Consider the following 21,036-nt stretch of genomic DNA (forward strand, 5'->3'; position numbering starts at 1 on the left):
ACAAAACTTTAGTATACAGGTAGAACAAGTAATCAGGCAGGCAAATGGAAAGTTAGCCTTTATTGCAAGTGGGAGGAGTCTTCTTGTTCTTCTTAGGCAGTCCCTTGGAGTCGAGGATAACTTGCACAGGAGTCGGTGGGGGTGTTGCACTTCCAAGGAGGCTTTGAGGGTGTCCTTGAAGCGTTTCATTTGCCTACCTGGGATTCGCTTGCCGTGTCGGAGCTGTGAGTAGAGCGTTTGTTTAGGGAATGTAGTATTGGGCATGTGGACGATGTGGCCCATCCTTTGGAGCTGATCGAGTGTGCTCAAAGCTTTTATGTTGGGGATGTTGGCCTGAGCACGGACACTGACAGTGGTGTGCCTATCATGCCAATGAATTTGCAGGATCTTGCAGAGGCAGCGTTGGTGGTACTTATCCTGTGCTTTGAGATGCATGCTGTACATAGTCCATGTCTCCGAAGCATATAGTATCTCTACTGCTCTGTGGACCATGACCTTGCTGCCGGGTTTGAAGTGCTGCTCCTCAAACACTCTCTTCCTCATGTGAACGAAGGCTGCACTGGCACACTGAAGGTGGTGTTGGACTTCGTCATTAACATCTGCCCTTGTTGACAGTAGGCTCACAATGTATGGAAAATGGTCCACCATGTTCACGGCCTCGTCATGGATCTTGATAATTGAGTGGCAATACTGTGTGGCCGGGGCAAGTTGGTAGAGTATCTTTATCTTTGGGATGTTTTTCTGTAAGGCCATTACTCTCATACGCTTCTTTGAAGTTGTTGACGATGGTTTGAAGTTTGACCTCCGAGTGTGCGCAGACAGCAAGTGTCGTCTGCATACTGTAATTCAATGACAGAGGATGGGACAACCTTGGATCTGGACTGGAGGCGATGGAGGTTGAACAGTTTCCCGTTTGTTCTAAAGATTGTTTCCACTCCAGCGGGGAGCTTATTGCGGGTGTGGTAGAGCATTGCAGCAAGGAAGATCGAGAATCATGCAGGTGCAATGACACAGCCTTGCTTTACCCCGGTCCACAAGTGTATTAGGTCTCTGGTGAATCCGTTGGTCAGGATCACAGCTTGTGTGTTATCATGAAGCAGGCAGAGGATAGTGACAAACTTTTGAGGGCAGCTGAATTTGAAGAGGATACTCCATAATCCCTGACGGTTGATAGTATCGAAGCCTTTGTGAGGTCAAACAAGGCCATGTACAGCGGTTGGTGTTGTTCCCTCCATTTCTCTTGCATCTGCCGCAAGGTGAAGATCATGGGCTAGACTTTCCATTATTTTTGCATGCATACCGCCTGCTTAACGTCCATTTTAATGCTGAAATGAGGTATAATGCCCATATGTCTCCATTTAGCCACAAAATAGAAACTAACAGCCATTTCTCTGTCATTTATCGCTGACCGTTACTTTCGGCATGAAATTAACGGCGATAAAAAATAATACCGCCCGCCCACCATTTTTGGGCGGAAATATCAGAATGGGCAAAACTAACACTCATAATATCGGCCAGCGTTACTTTCGGCACCTCGCACACATCTCGCTCGCTGAAAAAACCGCTGTGAAAAAGTTGCTCTCGTCCTGAAGTAATCACAACGGTATGGACACCATGTTCTAAATCAAAGTGCGCATCATTTAAAAGGCTGCTTCAACTTCGGGGGAGTTTGGATGTACTCTGGAGTTATTTTAAGGTGATGTGGACATCTGAACAAACATCTTGTCATTCTGTGGATGATTTGAATTTACTTTCGGTGTCTTAGTGGGGATATTTATTGTTTGTGAATAATTGGTGTAATAATGATAGTTATTGGAATGGGACCTGTCATTTCTCAGTCTGTCTTGATGAGTAGGCACATGCTGCAGACTAGAGATGGCAGAAGATATATTCGACAGCATTATGTGCCCAATCTAAGATGTGCCAGACTGCTGAGGAGGACCAGACCTTACACCCTCCACACTTACAGGAAGATGCGGTCTTACCTCAACTTGTCCGATAACACCTGCCTTAGGAGACTGCGCTGCCACAAGGAGGTTATCAGTGAGATATGCCAGCTCATCAGAGGAGATCTGCAGCCTGCCAGCACAATCAGGACCGCACTGTCCATCGATATCAAGGTCACCACGGCATTTTTGTTCGACGCGTCGGGTTACTTTCAGGCCTCAGCTGGTGACAATTGCGGTATATCGCAGCGTGCTGAATATTGCTGCATTAGACAGGTCACTGGAGCACTGTACACACGCAGGATGGACTTTATCACTTCCCTATGACCAGGGAGGCTCAGACTGAGAGGGCTTTAGGATTCTACTGAATTGCTAACTTCCCCAAGGTGCAGGGAGCAATAGACTGTACGCACATCGTGATGAGGGCATCTTTTTAGGATGCTGAAGTTTTTAGGAACCGCAAGGGATTCCACTCCCTGAATGTGCAACACGTTGTCGACCACCAGCAAATAATTATGGCAGTGTATGCCAAATTTCCGGGCAGCATTCATGATGCTCACATCTTGCATGAGAGCACTGTATCTGACATGTTTACCAGTCAGCCACAGGCTCAATGCTGGATGCTTGGTGACAAAGGATATGGCCTCGCCACCTGGCTGATGACCCCCATGCGTGACACCCACACCGAAGCCGAGAAGTGATACAACGAGATCCACAGAGTCACTCTCAATATCGTCAAATAAACCATTGGAGTGCTTAAGCAGCGCTTTAGATGCCTGGACCACTCAGGAGGAGAGCTCCAATACCACCCTGAGCAGGTAGCTCAATTCATGGTGGTGTGCTCAATACTGCACAACTTGGCTATCAGGAGGAGACAAGAATTGTCAGAAGAGACTGACGGTCCACCTCAGGAGAGAGAGGAAGAGGAGGGTGAGGAGGTGGACGCTGGCTGATGCTGAATACATGCCCCCGCCCCCCTCTGGACTGCAGGAAAGGGCCCGTGGTGGCTACATAGCTGCAAGACTCTCACGTCAACAGCTCATAAATGAGCGCTTTGCTTGAAGGAAAGTTGTTCTTATTTACAAAGCTGCAACACTGCTGGGTGTGTAGGTCATAAATCAATGGTGTGCATCACCTTGGTGACAGTTAAATTTAAGTTGATTCAAGTGAAGTGCAATTATACCCTTTCATGTTAAGGAATCACCAGTGTGTAACGGTGCAGCTATCTGAGACAATGCGCAATAAGGTTATATTAAATAAAAAAACATTTAACCCGACCATTTGCGTGAAATCATAATTATAATTGTAAAAATCACCCCACCCCACCCCACCCACACCAGAACAAATTTATCACATTTACATCATTCGATTGGTCACCATTTCCAGCAACACAGAACACAAATGCAAACCAGCAAGATAGCCCCCTCGCCCCTTCCCCTGACCCTCCCACCAAAATAGCACCAACAACATAAAAATATGCCCAAGACAACACCTGCAGCCATGCTCCTCACTTACCTGCCCCCCCACCACCGCTTCTCCTCTCCAACTCTACCCCTTCCCCTTCCCCTCCTTGCTCCAAGCCACCTGGCCGAGGAGCTCATCAGGCGATGCTTCATTGGGGGAGATGACGGCAGAACCGCTGCTTGGACAGATACGGGAAAGGACGGTCCCGAGGTGGGAATGTCCTCCGAGCCAGAAGCAAGATGTTCCTCCTGGCTCTCATGTGTCATTGACAATGGGGTGCAGTTCCGCGCGCCGGCACCACTGGGAGGCCTCTGCCACCAGTGTTCCTGGCTATCAGCTCCAGGGCCTCCACCATCCACGGCACGTATTCTGTCATGGTGGTGGACATGCTGGCCAGTTGGAGGGATATGCCCCCCATTGTCTGTTGGATCTGCTGACCTACGTCAACAGTCCTCCTGGACAAGTGTACCATGCCCCAGCTCAGATCTGCCACACGTGGAGGATAACTGCAATGTCGAACTAACCTCCGCTTGGTCGGCGCCGTCCTGGAGACACTTGGGGTGCCCAGTACCCCCACAGTGGATGTGGGAATGGCCGCAGGAGCACTAGATGTCACCGGTGTCGAATGGATTATGGAGGTTGGGGATGCAGGCTCCTCGAAGTCGGAACTGTCATCCGTTGAGAAGGGACCCAGCAGATGCATGGGTGAGAATCAGTGCTCCTCAGCACCAGATGGAGGCGAGTCCGGTGAGTCCATCCCCACGCCCCCACCCTCTGGGCTCGATGATCATCACCAAATGCTGCATTGCAATGATTCTCATGATGACATCATTATTTAAAGAAGAATTTTATGATTCATCTATCATAAAATATTGGTTGGATATGAGTTGGTGTGGCATCTATTGACTTAAGATCATGCAATGGTGTATACTTTACTCACGTGGCTTCATATCAGGCTCTGCTGTTGCTTGCATGGCCGACCTGGGGTTTCAGCACCCGCTCCTCGATGTCGATGAGGTCGATGATAACTGGTGGCCTCCCACCCGTTCGCCCCAGCTTGGCTTTATTCCTCGAAAGCTTCTTCTGTTAAAGGCAACAACAGCACGACATGGCATGAGATCGTTGCATGATATCATTGCTCAGTACTGTCACAGAGATTGATACAACATATAACCGACAAATGTAATCATGATTATAATGAAATTATCATTCTTTACCTAAAGACGTACACCGTGACCACAGGCTTTGAGTACAACCTTCCTGGTATAAGTGCAAGACAGTAGCATCTGATCTTAATCACTCAATACACTTACAATTTCAATTATATAAATATATAAGTACATGTAAATAAATGTAATACATACTCTTGCGGATCTGACAAGGTCGTTCCATCGCTTGCGGCATTGTTTGCCCTCATGCTCCTCGTTGGCCGCTGACGAGACCACCTCGGCTATCTCGGCCCATATCTTCTGGTAGTCCTTTGGGGTGGTCTATCCACACCCTCCCTGGGTCAATTGAGCAGCGTGACTCGACCTCCTGCATGAGGGAGGCATTTGCCTTGACCGAGAAACTCCTTGTACTTTTTCATCCTCTCAATTGTTCCTCTCCCAGTTCCCTGCTTTTGCCAGTGTCCTCAGTCTCCACAGCATGCTGGGTCGCCTCCTCCATTCCTTCTATGTTAAATATTATTTTTTCCACAAAAAGTCGGTGCCAACTACCTTCTTTGTGCTTAGTAGGCTTTTTGCTGCTGGTGAATCTCCCTCATGCCTCCCACAACAGCCAAGCAAGCACACAACACACCCACACACACTTTCAGTCCCTCTCTGCTCCCTCTCTCTGTCCACTCTCATGCGCATGTAATGATGACCCCTGACCACCTGAAACTTGGGAAATGAGCATTTCCATGCCGTTGCTATGGTCGGCGACACTTTACGACAGAAGGTCAAAAAGATTTTACACCAACGCCCATTTCAGATTGCTCGTGGTAACGGCCATTTTCAAAATTTGAAAGTTAGGGTTTTGAAAATGGGCAATAATCCGGCGATATCAAAACCCATTTTAACCGCCCACGCTGGAAATAACACCCATTTTTGGCCGATCTGCACAAAAGTGGAAAGTCTAGTCCTATGTTCATTGTGCCCCTTGGTGGGTGGAATCTGCATTGTGACTCTGGGAGGAGCTCTTCAGCCACTGGGAGAAGGCGATTGAGGAGGATTCTTGCGATGACTTTCCCTGTGCCGGACAGCAGGGAAACTCATCTGTAATTACCGCAATAGGACTTGTCACCTTTCTTGAAGATGGTCACAGTTACATCAACTTTGAGATCCTCTGGCATGCTTTGCTCCTTCCAAATAAGAGAAATTAGTTCATGGATTTGCACCAATAGTACTTCTCCACCATGATTCGGCAGGTATTCCATCTGCTCCTGAGGCCTTGTTGTTCTTCAGTTGTTGGATTGCCTTTTCAACCTCATGCCGGGCTGGAGTTAGGCTGAGGTGGTGCCGCGTAGCATGCTGCGGGATGGAGTCGAGGACACTCACGTCGAAGACATGAAGTATAAAAGCAGGGAAGTCCTGCTACAACCGTAAAGGGTATTGGTGAGACCACACCTAGAGTACTGCGTACAGTTTTGGTCTCCTTATTTAAGGAGGGATTGGCATTGGAGGCAGTTCAGAGAAGGCTCACTAGGTTGATTCCTGAGATGCAGTGGTTGACTTATGAAAAAAGGTTGAGCAGGTTGGGGCTATACTCATTGGAGTTTAGAAGAATGAGAGGTGATCTTATTGAAACATATAAGATACTGAGGCGGCTCCACAGGGGAGGTGCAGAGAGGATGTTTCCACTCGAGGGGGAATCTAGAACTAGGGGGCATAGTTTAACAATAAGTGGTCGCCCATTTAGAACTGAGATGAGGAGGAATTTCTTCTCTCAGGTGATGGTAAATTTGTGGAATTCTCTGCAACAGAGAGCTGTAGAGGGTGGATCACTGAACATATTTCAGATGGAGATATACAGATTATTGAACGATAAGGGAGTTAAGGATTATGGGGAGCGGGCAGGGAAGTTGAGCTGAGCCGAAGATCAGATCAGCCATGATATTAAATGGCGGAGCAGGTTCGAGGGGCCAAATGGCCTACTCCTGCTCCTATTTCTTATGTTCTTATATTAGAGTAACTCTCATTAAATTCTCAGCCATCTTTTGACCATCCTGGTTGAGAAAGGATTGAGAACTTGATTTTTTTCCTATACATACTGAGGTGACACTTCCTACGAAGAGCTCACATAGATAAGTGGTCACAGTTGCTTTGAAAAACAATTGTCATATTAAGGCACTACATTGTGAGGTTATAGCTTAAATAACTAATGCTTTTTAAAAATTATGTTTATGTTATTCAATAGATTTTGTAACTACATCATATTTACACAGATTATCAAATGCCAATATGTCTTCCAACTTCAAAAGAGAATGCCACTATGGAAAACCAATGCTCGACAACAGGTTGGGGTGTAACAGAATCAGGTGAGTTACAGTGAAAATATCATCTGATGAAATGCTGAAAAGTAATATATACCAAGCAGTGTACTATCTACTGTTCTGGTCCAGCAGCACAGTTTGCAAGATCTGTGTAACATTGTACACAAGGAGCAAAGGACTTCCCAAGAGGGTGAGATGCAAGTAGACTACAAAAATAGAAGAAGGGTATTCTACAGTCAGAAATATTTATTCTGCAGTTGTGACTGGGAGACCAACATGGCGTGTTGCCTCCCATATGCCAGGAAGAAGAGAATCACAAAATGGATGGGAAAACTTCTGGAAAGCCATGCAGAGCAGCAAAACGTTACGACGCATATTGGAACCAATGACATAGATAGAAATATATATTGGGGGACTTGCATAGGAAATTTAATGACTTAGGACTAAATTGAAAAACAAGACCTTAAGGGTGGTAATCTACAGAATGCTTCCAACGCTATACATCGAGCACGTCAAGGAAAGGAAGATAAGGAAGGTCAGTGCATGACTGGTGTAGGAGGGATGGCTTCATATACTTGGGGAATTGGAGCAATTACTGGAACTAGGGAAGACCATACTGATGGGATGGCCTTCACCTAAACCGAAATGACATCAACGTCCTTGTGGAGAGGGTATATAGAGCAGTGGGGAGTACATGAACTAATATGGTAGGGGGTGGGGAAAGTCTAGGTTTGAAATGAAACAGGAAGAGCAGGATTAATAAAGCTATTTGAATAGAAGCAAAAGGCGGTTATGAGATATTGAGAGGAATAACATTAAATGAAAAACAAATTAGAAAAGTAGTAAGGGTTAATGTTCCAAAAAATTGGAGTCAAGTTTGAGTGGTATGTGTGTGAAAGCTTGGAGCAGTCAAAACAAAATTGGTGAGCTGGAAGCAATAATAACTATGGAGGAATATAATAAAGTAGCTATAATAGAGATGTGGTTTTAAGTTCGGACAGGACTGAGATCTTAATATTCTTCATTATAACATTTTCAGAATGACAGGGATGAAAAAAAAGGGTGGTGGGTGGTAGTGCTGCTCGAGGGACTTTATCACAATCTTAGAATATAAGAATGTCCCATGGAGTTGTGGTAAGACAGAATATAAGGGGTTAGAGTTAAGAAATATGGAGAGAAATGGTGCAATTATTGATGTGCATTGCAGGCTATCAGACAGTGGAGGTGAGATAGGGAAATCTGCAGACAGTTCAGAGAGAGATGTAGAAAGAATAGGGTAATAATATTGAATAATTTTAACTATCCTAACATGGAATGGCATGAAGGTAATGCATATGGTCAAAGTGGGGAACATTTTTGAGAATACATCCAGAACTGCTTCCTGTATGAGTATGTTTCTAGTCCAACAGGAAAGAAGCACTGTTTGAATTAGTTCTTGGAAATGAAATGGGACAAATAAATGAGTAAGAGAACAATTGGGAAATAATGACTGCAACATAGTTAGATTCATGTAAGAATAGAAATGCACAATGCAGACTGAAGCATAAGGGCGCTGGACGAGGGCAAAATTCAATAACATAAAAGGAGATCTGGCCCAAATTAACTGGGCACTTAAATTAGCAAAGGATCAGCAGCAGGAATTTTTCAAATGTAATATGTTTAGAGTACAAAATAAATATACTCCTGTAAGGCGAAAAATGGGTGCACCAACATACAAGATTGTTTTTTAAGTCCTTCTGTCTGGTGGAAACTGGGTGGTACGGGAGATGAGGTGAAGTTAATACACCTTGTTTCAACTTCATGGCCTTCTTATGCAACTGCTTTCCTGGGCAGATAAGGTGCCCACCTGACTCAGGCAGGAAACTCTTAAACGTATGGAACTTGGAGTCTAATCACTTAGATAGGACCCTGAAGCCAATTTAATGGCCGACTGAGTGGACAATCCACCATGGATTCTCCCGCTCAGTAGAAGCAGTTGGAGCAAAAATGTAGGGCCCAGAACATCAATGCTAAACTTAATTTTGTGCTGCCAGGGGTGGCAGGACTGCTCCTCTGGGCTCCACAGATACATTTTGGGCTGCTGCTACCTGGGCTCCCACCTTCCGTGAAACTGTCTCAACTGCCACCCGTCCCCCGACGTGTTATTTGAATGCTTGCCGAGTGACTTCTAGGCTGCCCAATATTTGCCAGCCAAAGGTCAGTGAGCTGTTCACTGGACACCTGTCTCAGGCAGGCAGCTCACCTGCTACTTTTAAATGAGGCACGGTCATTAAAATGTACCTGGTTTCCTACAGCACCTTCTGGGCGCTTGGCCCATGCATTCTGCCAGCTTTCCGAACAGGAGTCAAAATCTGCATTGTAGAGTTCTCGTGCTATATAGAGAAGCTTTAAAGCGAGAACAATGGTAAATCTAGGCCAAGCAATACAAGATAATCCTGAGGAATATAGTAGGTATTGTATTGAGGTGAGAAGGGAGATCAGAATTGAATTTTTTAAATAAAATTTGCAGAGACGAAAAAGGAATATGAAAAAGACTAGCAGATAATATAGAAGGAAACAGTAATGGTTTTTATAAGCATATAAAAAGTAAAAGAATGGTCTAATCCTGCTCCTATTTCTTATGTTCTTATCTTCTTATGCTGAAGTCGAGCTTTCAAATATGCTAAAAGAGCTGAAAACCAATATATTCCTGGGATGGACAAATTGTAACCAATAAATATTGACAGAGAAAAGGGGAGATTTGTGTTGGAGAGCAAAGTGGGCAGAGTTCCGATGAAAAGATTCTTCCACCTATTTTCCACTGCTGTCCATTCAATTACCGCTTCAACATTGAGAGGATTGTGATGTAAAATCAGGGCTAAAAAGTTACATGTGTAAAGGAAAGCATTGACATAAAATGAATCAGTTTGTTGATTTGTTATATTCACGAAAATGATTTAATTCTTTCTTACATACTTTAATAATCTGTTGTGAACATTTTAGGTCAACTATCTCAGATTCTTATGAAAGCACATGTTCCTATATTAAACCATGAGACATGCCAATCAGATTATTCAGAACATAATATAACAGACCAAATGTTATGTGCTGGTTATCAAGAAGGCAAAATAGACTCCTGTCAGGTAATGTAAAATTTTGTTCACATTACAATATTAATAATTAATCATAGTCACCCTGGATGTCCATGTCACATGTGCGTGGTTAATATCAGACTTCCTGTAGTCCAAAGGGAAGACTTGGTATGCAGGGCTGATACGATCCTAAATTAATATTTAAATGAGGCACCTACATATGTGAGGTGGGAACTGAAAAATGGGCAGTTCACAGCTGCCTGAGTACTGCCCCAAATTTGGGAAGACAGGTGTGTAAAATCTGACCTTGACTATTACACAGGAACATAGGAACAAGAGTAAGCCATTTCGCCCCTCGATCCTGTTCCGCCATTCAATAAAATCATGGCTGATCTGCGACCTAACTCCATATACCCGCCCTTGGCTCATATCCCTTAATACCTTTGGTTAACAAAAATCTTTCAATCTCAGATTTCAAATTAACAGTTGATTTAGCATCAATTGACATTTGTGGAACAGAGTTCCAAACTTGTACCACGCTTTGTGTGTAGAAGTGTTTCCTAATTTCACTCCTGAAAGGTCTGGTTCTAATTTTTAAACTACGCCCCCTAGTCATAGACACCTCTTGGACTGGATGTCAGACAAGCAGTCTGGCATCATGGGAGCAATGGAGGGGTCGAGAGAGGTGGGTGAGGTAAAGCTGCGTGTCATCAGCGTACATATGGAACCTGATGTCATGTTTTTGGATGATATTGCTATAATGAAGAAAACCCACCAAAACTTTCTCAGGTCAACTAGGGATGGGAAATAAATACAGACTTACCATCATGGCCCATGACCCAAGAACAAGTAAAGTAAAAGACTTATTTGATTTAGAATCGTGGAGCACAAATGGCCTCCTGATATAGTCTGCGAAAATTAGCCTTACTACATTAAAGCAAAAGAGCTACATTTTTCCAAAGTGCCAGGCATTTAAATAAATGAAATTTAAATATTGATGGTTATTTGGTTATCTGTCCTGGGTCTTCAGTAGCTGTAGTGTCGGTTCTATTTTTGGAATTGTAGCTGCATTGTTTGAATGTTGCAAGAAGTCCCTTGGACAAATTTCCTCTTATTCTTATGATTCTGACGAAATTTATATCAGAACTAATAGATTTCATTCCCCCTGAAACTTGCACTGTTTTATAGAGACACGAGTTATGTCTGCACTGGCGTAAATGACAGGATTTCTGATGGATAACATCATTCCTTCTATACGCTGTCAGTTATATGGAATTGGCACTTTTAGGGCAGGCAATTCTTCTGCTCACCCCCACTTCCGCCAAACTTTAATGGGCACTGAAAAGAAGTGGAACGCTGATGTTTCGGTGTCAACTCGTCCAAATCTCAATCATCCCTGCTGGAAATTCTCCATTTTACTGTGTAAAATACTGGGATTCCTAGCCCACAATTTCTGTTGCCATGGCTTGGAGATACCACTGCAACGATAAGCTGTGTACTGATATAAATATCAATATTAGATGAAGTGCAGCAGTAAAGTGGCAAATTTTAATGGATAGAAAATCCTGTGGGTTGGACCCAAATTCCCAATTAAAACACAGAGTCAGTTTCCACATGTACACAGACGACACCCAGCTCTACCTCTCCGCCACTTTGGTCGACCCCTGCTTGTTATCTAAATTGTCAGATTGTTTGTCCAACATCCAGAACTGGATGAGCAGAAATTTACTCCAATTAAATATTGGGAAGACCCCGCCACAAACTGAGATCCCTGGTCACTGACTCCATCCCTCTCCCTAGCATTAATCTGAAGGTGAACAAGACTGTTCGCAAACTAGGTGTCATATTTGACCCTGAAATGAATTTCCAGCCACATATCTGTGGCATAACTAAAACCGCCTTTTTCCACCTCTGTAACATTGCCTGCCTCTGCTCCTGCCTCAGCTCTTCTGCTGCTGAAACCCTTATCCATGCCTTTGTTACCTCTCACTCCAACTCACTCTTGGCTGGCCTTCCACATTCCACACTACGTAAACTTGAAGTCATCCAAAACTCAGCAGCCCATGTACTAACCCGCAACAGATCAAGATAACCCATCACCCTGTGCTTTCTGATCTACATCAGCTCCCAGTTAAACAATGCCTCGATTTCAATATTCTCATCCACTCCATGGCCTTGCTCCTCCCTATCTCTGTAATCTTTTTCAGCCTCACAATCCCACAAGATGGCTGCACTCCTCAAATTCTAGTCTCTTGAACATCCCCCATTATAACTGCTCAACCATCGGCGGACTTGCCTTCAGCTGCCTCGGCCCTAAATTCTGGAACTCCCTCCCTAAACTTCTACGCCTCTCTACTTCTCTTTCCTCCTTTAAGACACTCGTTAAAACCTACCTTTTTAAACATGCTTTTGATCATCTGCCTTAATTTCTTCTGTGGCTCGGTGTCAAATTTATCTGTTTTGTCTTGTAACACTGTTGTGCTGGGACGTTTTACTATGTTAAAGGTGCGATATAAATACAAGTTATTATAATTATTATTGTTATTCAAATGTTGGTTCTGTTAAGGTTAGCAGGGTGGAAAATACCATACTTGAACAAGGTGACAGGTAAGCACCTAAAATTAATTTATTTGTCATGCACTAAGCAATAAACCATGCATTTAAAAAAAATAAGCTGTATGCTTTTTGGTATTTGTGGAGGCCTGGAAAAAACATCTTACCTTGCCCTTTATCAAGATGAAACTCGACTCCACTATAGAGAACAAAGCTGATTCCCTGGTCGGGCTCCCAGTGAGGAGCACTGCCTGATTTTCCATCCAGTTAAATTACTGGACAGTAACTCAGCCATGTAGTTTTCCTGACCAGCCCTGCCCTGTGAGCACCACTCCTCACTGGGTGCACTTGCTCAGGAACTCGAGGTATAATTGGTGCTGTTATAATCGGACAGAACGCAAGGCTAGGAAAAGTTCATATTACATTTTTGACACGCAATGAGCCATTCAGGATAAAAATCGCTAAATAAGTTAGGAAAAAAATGTAATAATTACATCTAATCTATTTTTATACAGGGAGATTCGGGAGGTCCTTTGGTATGTGAACAGGCAGGTGATTGGCATTTGGTTGGAATTACCAGCTGGGGTAAAGGATGTGCTCAGAAAGGAAAACCTGGAATTTATACTCGTGTTTCAAAATTTGACACTTGGGTACACAAAAAGATTTCAAATGGTAAGAGTCACTTTTTACACTCTGCACGCAATTGTTTTTGCACCTTAGCTTTTCATTTTTTTGAGAAACAATCCAAAAGTCTCTGCAGTATTGAATTCTCAGAATCTGTCTTATAAGGGGTTCTCGGGGAGTGTTGTTGTGCCTTGGGTCTCTCTCTCTGTACTTCAGCCCTCACAGCTTATGACTGGCCTGTGAGGTACCCTGAGTGCTGCAAGAGACTGTGTCCACAGCTTATGAAGGGGGTTTTGAGACTCGTGCGTCCCCACAGCTTATGCCTAGCCTGTGAGGCACCTGTGAGTGTCAAACACTCCTAACCGCTTCTTCCCTAGCCTGTGACACACAGTTGAGCATTTTTGAGGCGCTCCTAGCTTCCTTTACACTGTTCTGACGTAAGACTCACGATCAGGAGATGTAATACAATAAAACTGAGACAAGGTGATTCCAAGAGGAACTTAGGCTTCCAATTTATTTGACAAGGTGTATCTCAACAAACATCAGTACACCAACAAAACAATCCCCCTAAATCCCACTAAACGGACACAACGAAAATCTTTACACAAATTTAGCAGTACAATGCCCAACCTCCCACCTTTCCTGGCCTAACTGAGTTGGGAGTTCCGGGGACCAGAGGTTATACTCACTACTGTGCCTTCTGCAGTCTGGTGGTTTGTTTCCTCTATTTTTGGTGTCTTCGGACATTGGTTTTCCTTCAGTGTCAAGAGGTTTGCTGGTTGTTGGATCACGAGAGCAGGCAACCACACACAATGCATCAGAAACCCCTTTTTATAGCCAGATTATCCAGTCCGCCTCTCCTGCTGAAATCGATCCTTCCCATTGGTGGGCTTTGTGATTTTGAAAAATGCAGCAGTTTTAGATTATTGCGGGTTTTTTCCACTGATGTTAACCTACTCAAGGTTTGAGTTGGTGTTGTTTGCGTTGGCCTCCTGTAGCCATTGTGTAGGCCCTTGGTTTGTTTTGGGTTCCCTAGTTTTCTGAAGGTCTGCATAATTTCCTTCCATAGTGTAAACATGGGGAAGACAATAGCCCAACAATGGCGATGAGTCAGTCCTACAATTTTCGAGCAAGTGCTCTCCCATTGGCTTGAAAGCCCCATGTTTCGGGCTGACTCTGTCCCACCATTGGCCCTCCGGTGTCCTCCTCCATCCAATCACTGCTCTGCCAAGGTCAAACCGTCCCGGTTTCAATTTCACATTGCAGCACAGACAGATCCCACAGCCCTTTTCCTTCTGGGTAAAATGAGGGGGTTTTCGTCCTCCCCTATATAATCCCCCATCTGACACAGTCAGACACCACTCAAGTGTGTCAAAGTTCAGGGTGGTGAGAAAACCCTAGGTCTCCCAAATTGCCCAACTTTCCCCAATTTAACTCTAAACTGATCCCGTCGATATATATCGTAATTCCTTTTAACGCGGTACAAACACAGAATCGAACAGGTTACAATATAGGACAGCAATATACATATATGTACTTAAGGTTACAGCAGTAATTGTACATTGAATCTCATTTCAGTCTTAACTGTAAAACAAAGAAACCTGCCCTGCAAACTCCCCAGGGGCCATGTATGAAAACGCAGTCATCCCTGGGAATAACAAAACCACTTAAGTGTTGTGGTCAAGCTTTGTTTACACGCCTTGAATGTTGAACAACGGCTCTCCTGTCTGTGTAGTAGCCTGAGGAACTGCTTTCTTTTTCTTTTTCTCCTGAGCTTACAGCTTGTAACTGCAGATAAGCTACAATCAGGAGTTGGCCGATTACTAAGGCATGCGATCCCACCCAGATCCACGCAGGTATGTCTGCCCGTATCCCCAAATCCCACCATGCTGGGGGTTTAATCTGGGCAATCTCCCCTGCTAGAATTTCAGTTTTCTGCTCCATGGTGTAAAAATGTTTTTGAGACAAATCCACTGCCTGGAGGAGGGCTGTAAGTTTCTCAGGTAGTGGAGCAATGGGATAGCCAAAATGGGCGACATATTGTTGTAGGTGGCTGAGGTTGTTTTGTACCGTGAGGTGAATCGTGGAAGGTTCAGAGATGGGTGTGATTCTGGTGTGTGCCACTTGAACCTCTGCCCTGGGTTTAAAGCAAAAGCTGCTGTACGGTATTGGACACCACCTTCCCGGTCCGTGTTCATACCATTGGACACTTGTGGTGACACAATATGTCCCACCGCTTACATATGCTACCTGTGGAGGCATGTGGTAAGGGGCCATTACCTCCATTGTGCAATTGATGGGCTCTGCCGGTACCGATGGGCTCATTCGGTACAGGGATGCTTGTCATGGGGATGCCCCCATCATGGGCATCCTGACCACCATACCCATGGAAAGCAATGGAGACCCCCTCTGAACACATGCGAGTGGATCCCCACATACACAAATAAATTCCTTGGTCGTACACCCACCATTTCTCCCAGCACACCGTGACCCCGCCAGATGATCCCGTGATGGTTCGGTAGGTATCATTATCCAGACGTTCCCAGTCCGAGTGTCGGTCTCCCACGTCCCTCTTGAGCTTTCTGAGCCACCACCACCGTCCCAGAGGTATGTCCCCTTGGCAAGTTAGGCATACCTTCCTGCCTTCTGTCACTCTCACTCTGGAAGTGGCTACAGTGATCTCCGGGCAGGGGATGGAGGCCTCTCCGTAGGTAAAGTCCTTATGGTTGGAGTACTTGGTGGAGTTCGATCCCAATCACCCAGGCCATCAGCCGCCGGAGTCTCTTCTCCTGTGGTCACTGTCGGCACTCTGCCCCCGGAGCATCCGAAAACCAGGGAGTCCTTGATGTCCCCTCGGTGCCTGGTGCAGATCCTTAGCGATACCAGAATCACTAACGTCCAGGAGGGATGTGTTGACATCTGAAAGGCAAGAAGAACATGGCCTTGCCTTGAGAGACCTCTCCAGGCTCGGCCTGCATAATATGTTCCAAACACAAAAATGCTGTATCCAACCATCACTGCCTTACCTAAATACATATGCACACAACACAAAGTAACAAAACAGGAAGGGAAAATATCTACACCGCCACCCGTCCCCGGGTGGCCAGGCTACATCCTGTCACTGTACAGGCGTCGTCGACCACTCGGCTGACCGTACCCTGGGGACCAGGATGCCCGCCGCTGAGGGACTCGTATAGTCCCTCTTAATGAGTCTTGTACTGCCGTCCAAGGCCCTCCCGAGCCCCGGATAATCGGTGGGAGACCCTTGCTAGCGCAACAGAGCACCCTCCCCGTTGTCTTTCGCCTTCTTGGTCTGGGGCAAGGAGCTAAGTAAACAGGGGACCACGGCGCCCTGGGCTGTGGCACTCTGTCACTCCTCCTTACTGTCGGTGCAGAGTCCCACATTATGGGCTGCAATGCTATCTCCTCCACCTCTTGGGCTAGCCCCAGCTGATCCACCATGGGAGGTTCAGCTTCCCCTCGGACCTTGCTAATGGTAGAGCCTTTCCCCCTACGTCTGTTAGTGGGCTGGGAACCTCTAACCAGTGGTGGGATAGCCTTACTGGAGCAGTGAACCAGCCCCGGCTGTAGAGCTTCGGGGCCCGCTGCCTCCTCCGGAGCCTCCAAATCCACCGGGGCCTGTTCTTTCCCCAATGCCTGATTCCCTTCCCTTGCTCGTCCCCTCTGTTTTTTTACCTCTTTTGGGGTCAAACAATTTACACCGATTAATGTGATACCACTTCACCCGGTGAGGCAATTGAACCGCATAGACCATAGGGCTAGCCTTGTCGACTATGCTGTATGGTCCCATATACAGTGGTTCAAATACCCCGACCCAGGCGAAGCTTCTCACCATCACCTGGTCGCCCACCTCCCAATCATGGTGACTGCGGGGTTCCAGCAGCAGCCGATTGGCACGGTGCTGTTTACCCATATTGTTGGCCGTCTGCCAGTGAATCTGTTGAAGCTGTTCAAACAGATTCCTGACGAAGCGGTCCCGGTTCACCTCTCGAAGCTGCCCTTCGGTGAGAACCGGTGCCAACACATGCACTGGGATTCTCATGATCCGGCCAGTCGTCACCTCATGGGGTGAGTACCCTGTGCTCTTTGACTGACTGGCCTGGATTCCCATGAGGACCAATGGTAAGACCTCCACCCACTTGTTCGGTAAGTCTCCCGTCTTCTTGCACAGCCTTTCCTTTAGGGTCCGGTTCAGGTGTTCTACGGGGCCTGAGGACTGAGGGTTGTAGGCGACATGCCATTTGGCTTTTATCCCCAGCATCTTTAGGGTGGCCTGCATCACCTGGCCGGTGAAGTGGCTTCCCCGGTTGGACTCCACGATTTGAGGTCGACCCCACCGAGAGAACACCTTCCTCACCAGAATTTTGCAGTCCCCACCGTGGTAGCTGTTCGGCAAGGGAAGGCTTCCACCCACTTGGAAAACACATCCACCAGGGCGAGGCAATATTTATAACCTCCCTGGGCGGCCGGTAGGGGTCCGATGTAGTCGATCGGGATCGACTGCCATGGTCCCTCTACCCGCCTGACGTGTCCCATAGACACCTTCCTTTTCTGAATGTCTGGGTTATTTGCAGCGCAAACCAGACAGACCGCACAGAAGTTGCAGACATCTTCCCGGAGGCCTGGCCACCACCCTGCCTTTTCTACCCGTTGCCAGGTAGATTCCGGCCCGGGGTGTCCCGCAACTGGACCCTCATGGGCCAGCTGAAGGAATTCCCTCCGGTGTTGTGGCGGCACTACCCATTTGTCCCCTTTAAACAGCATGCCTTCCTGCACAGCAGTATCTGCAGCACTGTATGGGCCCTTCGCCTTTTCCCCCTTTTTGATAGCAGCCAAGGCAGTCTTCAGGACCAGATCCTGCATCTGGACTACTTTAAGGTCCGGGGCCGCAGCCGCCCCTATGTTCCCTTGTGTCCCTGGCTTACTTTTTGCTGCTGCTATCCTGCCTGCCTTGTATGGGTCCCATGGGCGACCTGTGCGAGCACCTTCCCTTGCCAGCAGGTCTGCCTGCTGGTTACCTTCCCCCCCGTGACTCAGTTTTGGAGTGGGCCTTGAGGACCCTGGAGGTGTACACCACTGGTCTCAGCTTACCATTTCGCTCCTGGAGCAACACTGCACTGAAGCTGTCGCCACTGGCTGCCACCTCCAGGAAGATTTCCTCCCCCCCATCAATTTCCCCTCGGGCTGGTGCTACCTGCAGGTCTCTCTTAAGACAGACAAATGCTGCCTCACAGCCCTCGCCCCATTCCCACTCGACTCCCTTATGTAGGAGTCTGAGCAGAGGGACGGCAGTGGCTGCATAGTCCTCGATGAAGTCCCTACAGTAGCCAGTGATTCCCAGGAAAGACCTTACCCCCGACAAATCCCTAGGGACAGGGAGTTCCTGCACTGCCTTTCTTCTAGCCTCATCAATGGCCCTTTCTCCTGCCCTTATCGTCAGGCCCAGGAATTTTACTTCTCCTAGACCTATCTGGGCTTTCTTGGGGTTAATTTTAAAACCCCCTTCCTTCAGTAAGACCAGCAGTTCGGCCAACAGTGGACCGTGTTCCTCACTGCTGTCTGTGAACAACAACAGGTCGTCCACATACTGGACCAGCTGGTGTGGTTGGCTGAAGTCTTTTAAGCAGTTTGCCATGCATTGGTGAAAGATGCTGGGACTATTATGAAAGCCCTGTGGGAGGCAGCTCCATGTATACTGCTGTTCCCGGAAGGCGAAGGCAAACTTGTACTGGTCTTCCCTCCGTACAGAGTTAGACCAGAACCCATTGGATATGTCCAACACTGTGAATGTGGTTGCGGATGCAGGGATTTCTCCTATCAGATCCGCAACCACCGCTACTGTGGGGGCACAAGCTGGGATGTTTTTATTGAGCACCCTATAATCCACCGTAGCCCTCCAAGAATTGTCCGGTTTCCTAACCGGCCAAAGCGGGGAGTTGACATGGGTGGCTAGGGGTCTCAAAACACCCATAAAGCTGTCTCCAAGTCTGCTTCTGCCTCTCGGGGAAAGCCATACTGCTTTTGCGGGTGGGACATGGGATCCCCATCTATTCTAACCTCCACTCCTGTGACTCTCCCACAATCGTGTTTATGGGTGGCAAATGCTGCAAGATTTGCTTGCACATAGGCCCGGTACTCAGCCGAGATGTTACCGACCAGATCCTCCAGGTCGTAACCTCCTTTTGGTTTCATTGTACACAGAGTCCCTTTTCCCTGTTTCTTATCAATAACCATGACTTCTCCCTCTGCTCCCGTGCCCACTGTGCCCCATAGACAGTGCTTCCTCAAGTCTACTAGGATCTGGCGAGCGATGATGAAATCAGCCCCCAAGAACCCTTTTTCCACCTGCTCCCAGTTCATCAGGACGCACTTCCATTGTGTTTGGAGTGCTCCTAAACGAACTGCAAGCGGGACTGAGAAAAACCCAGCCTTCTCATTTCCTGTGAACCCAACTAGTTGATACGGCACCCCGTTTGATAGAGGTGAGGTTGCGGGGTCCTCCGAATGGACTATCGTGCTAGAAGCACCAGTGTCCAAAAGGTAAGTACCCAATACACCCTCAACCTCCATCTTGACCCAGGGTCGTCCCCAGGGGTCGTATTCTAGTGGGCACAGGTATGCAGGCTGGATCTGGGCTAGTCACGGCCTCTGTACTGGCAGGGTTGCTGGTGCTTCCCTGCCTGTTGCCGTGGCTACCTTCCCAGTCCCCTCCAGTGCTGTCCTCACTGCAGCTTCTATCTCGTCAAGGGATGGTGAGGAGCTCCCTCCACTTCCCCCACTCTGGGCGGCTCCTGAAGGTCTTCTCCCCCCCATATCTCTTTACTGGGTTCCTGCAATCCCTTTTAAAATGTCCAGCTTTCCCGCACCCGTAGCACATTCCCTCCTTATCAGACGAGCAGCCACCCTCCTGGTGCCATTCCCTTTTGGGAATCAAGTTGGGTTTTACTTCATTTACCCGACCTTTGGAGGTTTTCTCATCCTCCCCTCCTCCATTCCGTTGGACCAGTGCCAATTGCGTGACCACTGCTTCCTCGGTGAGGTTGGAGTCCAGGTAATCGAACCACAGTTCTGCCCTGGCCTTGAGCTGGGGCAAGCAGGTTGCCACCAGCATCCTCAGCCAGCGGCCAGTCTGTACCGCAGAAAGATTCGCCCGGTCGAGGAGCTCCCCACAGGCTGCGTGGTATACCATCCACAGCCTGTCTGCAAACGCCTGCGGGGTTTCCCCTGCGAGCTGCCTTGTTCTTTTGACCCGTTCGAAAGGACTGCCATCATCGAAGCCCATAGCCTCAAGGACGGCCCTCTGGACCTCAGTAAATGTGCGCTGCCCCCTCTGGCATTCTGCCGGTAGGGCCTGGTACAATTTGCTGTCCAGAGAGAAGAGCAGCAGCTTGGCTGTCTCTGCGTCGTCGCACCCATTAATTTCCCCTGCCTGCATCACCTCCATGAAGTGGATAGACGGGTCCCCGCTGCGAGTGAGTTTGGCCAAATGGGCCAGCATGGCTCTGAGTGATTGAACTCCATGGAGAATAATAAAGTCGCTCTCCAGCGCTCCCTAACCTTGGCCACTTCCCTGTGGAGGACCGTACTTGCGCTTCCTGACCGGGCACATCCGCCCTGGTTCAGGATCTTTCTGCGCTGGTCCCTCTACCTCCGGCTGTCCCACCATACCTGGTGCAGCAGACAGTGCCTGGTCGCCTGATCCAGCCCTTAACTGACCCTCGGCGGGAGCCTCACATCCCTGCTGCCGAGCGGGACACATTGGTCCTGCCCCCAGCCCTGGGTATGCTACTACCTGCGCGCCTCGCTCCTCCTGGTACCCCACCGGACAAACCACCGGTGCCTCGGGAGGTGGTCAGGCGTCTCTTACCTTTGGATTCTCCTC

The 21,036-nt window shown here is 47.4% G+C and overlaps 1 protein-coding gene across 1 annotated transcript in view; it reads left to right on the plus strand.

The window, feature by feature from the left end:
- LOC139228945 (transmembrane protease serine 9-like) overlaps positions 1-21,036 on the plus strand; it is a 128,429-nt gene that overhangs the window by 86,953 nt on the left and 20,440 nt on the right. Inside the window, exons 12-14 of the mRNA XM_070860494.1 lie at positions 6,838-6,930; positions 9,868-10,007; positions 13,025-13,181. Coding sequence (XP_070716595.1) covers positions 6,838-6,930; positions 9,868-10,007; positions 13,025-13,181 — 390 coding nt within the window. The remainder of the gene's footprint in view (positions 1-6,837; positions 6,931-9,867; positions 10,008-13,024; positions 13,182-21,036) is intronic.

The sequence above is a fragment of the Pristiophorus japonicus genome, chromosome 2 (assembly GCF_044704955.1).
Source record: "Pristiophorus japonicus isolate sPriJap1 chromosome 2, sPriJap1.hap1, whole genome shotgun sequence".
Lineage (NCBI taxonomy): Eukaryota > Metazoa > Chordata > Chondrichthyes > Pristiophoridae > Pristiophorus > Pristiophorus japonicus.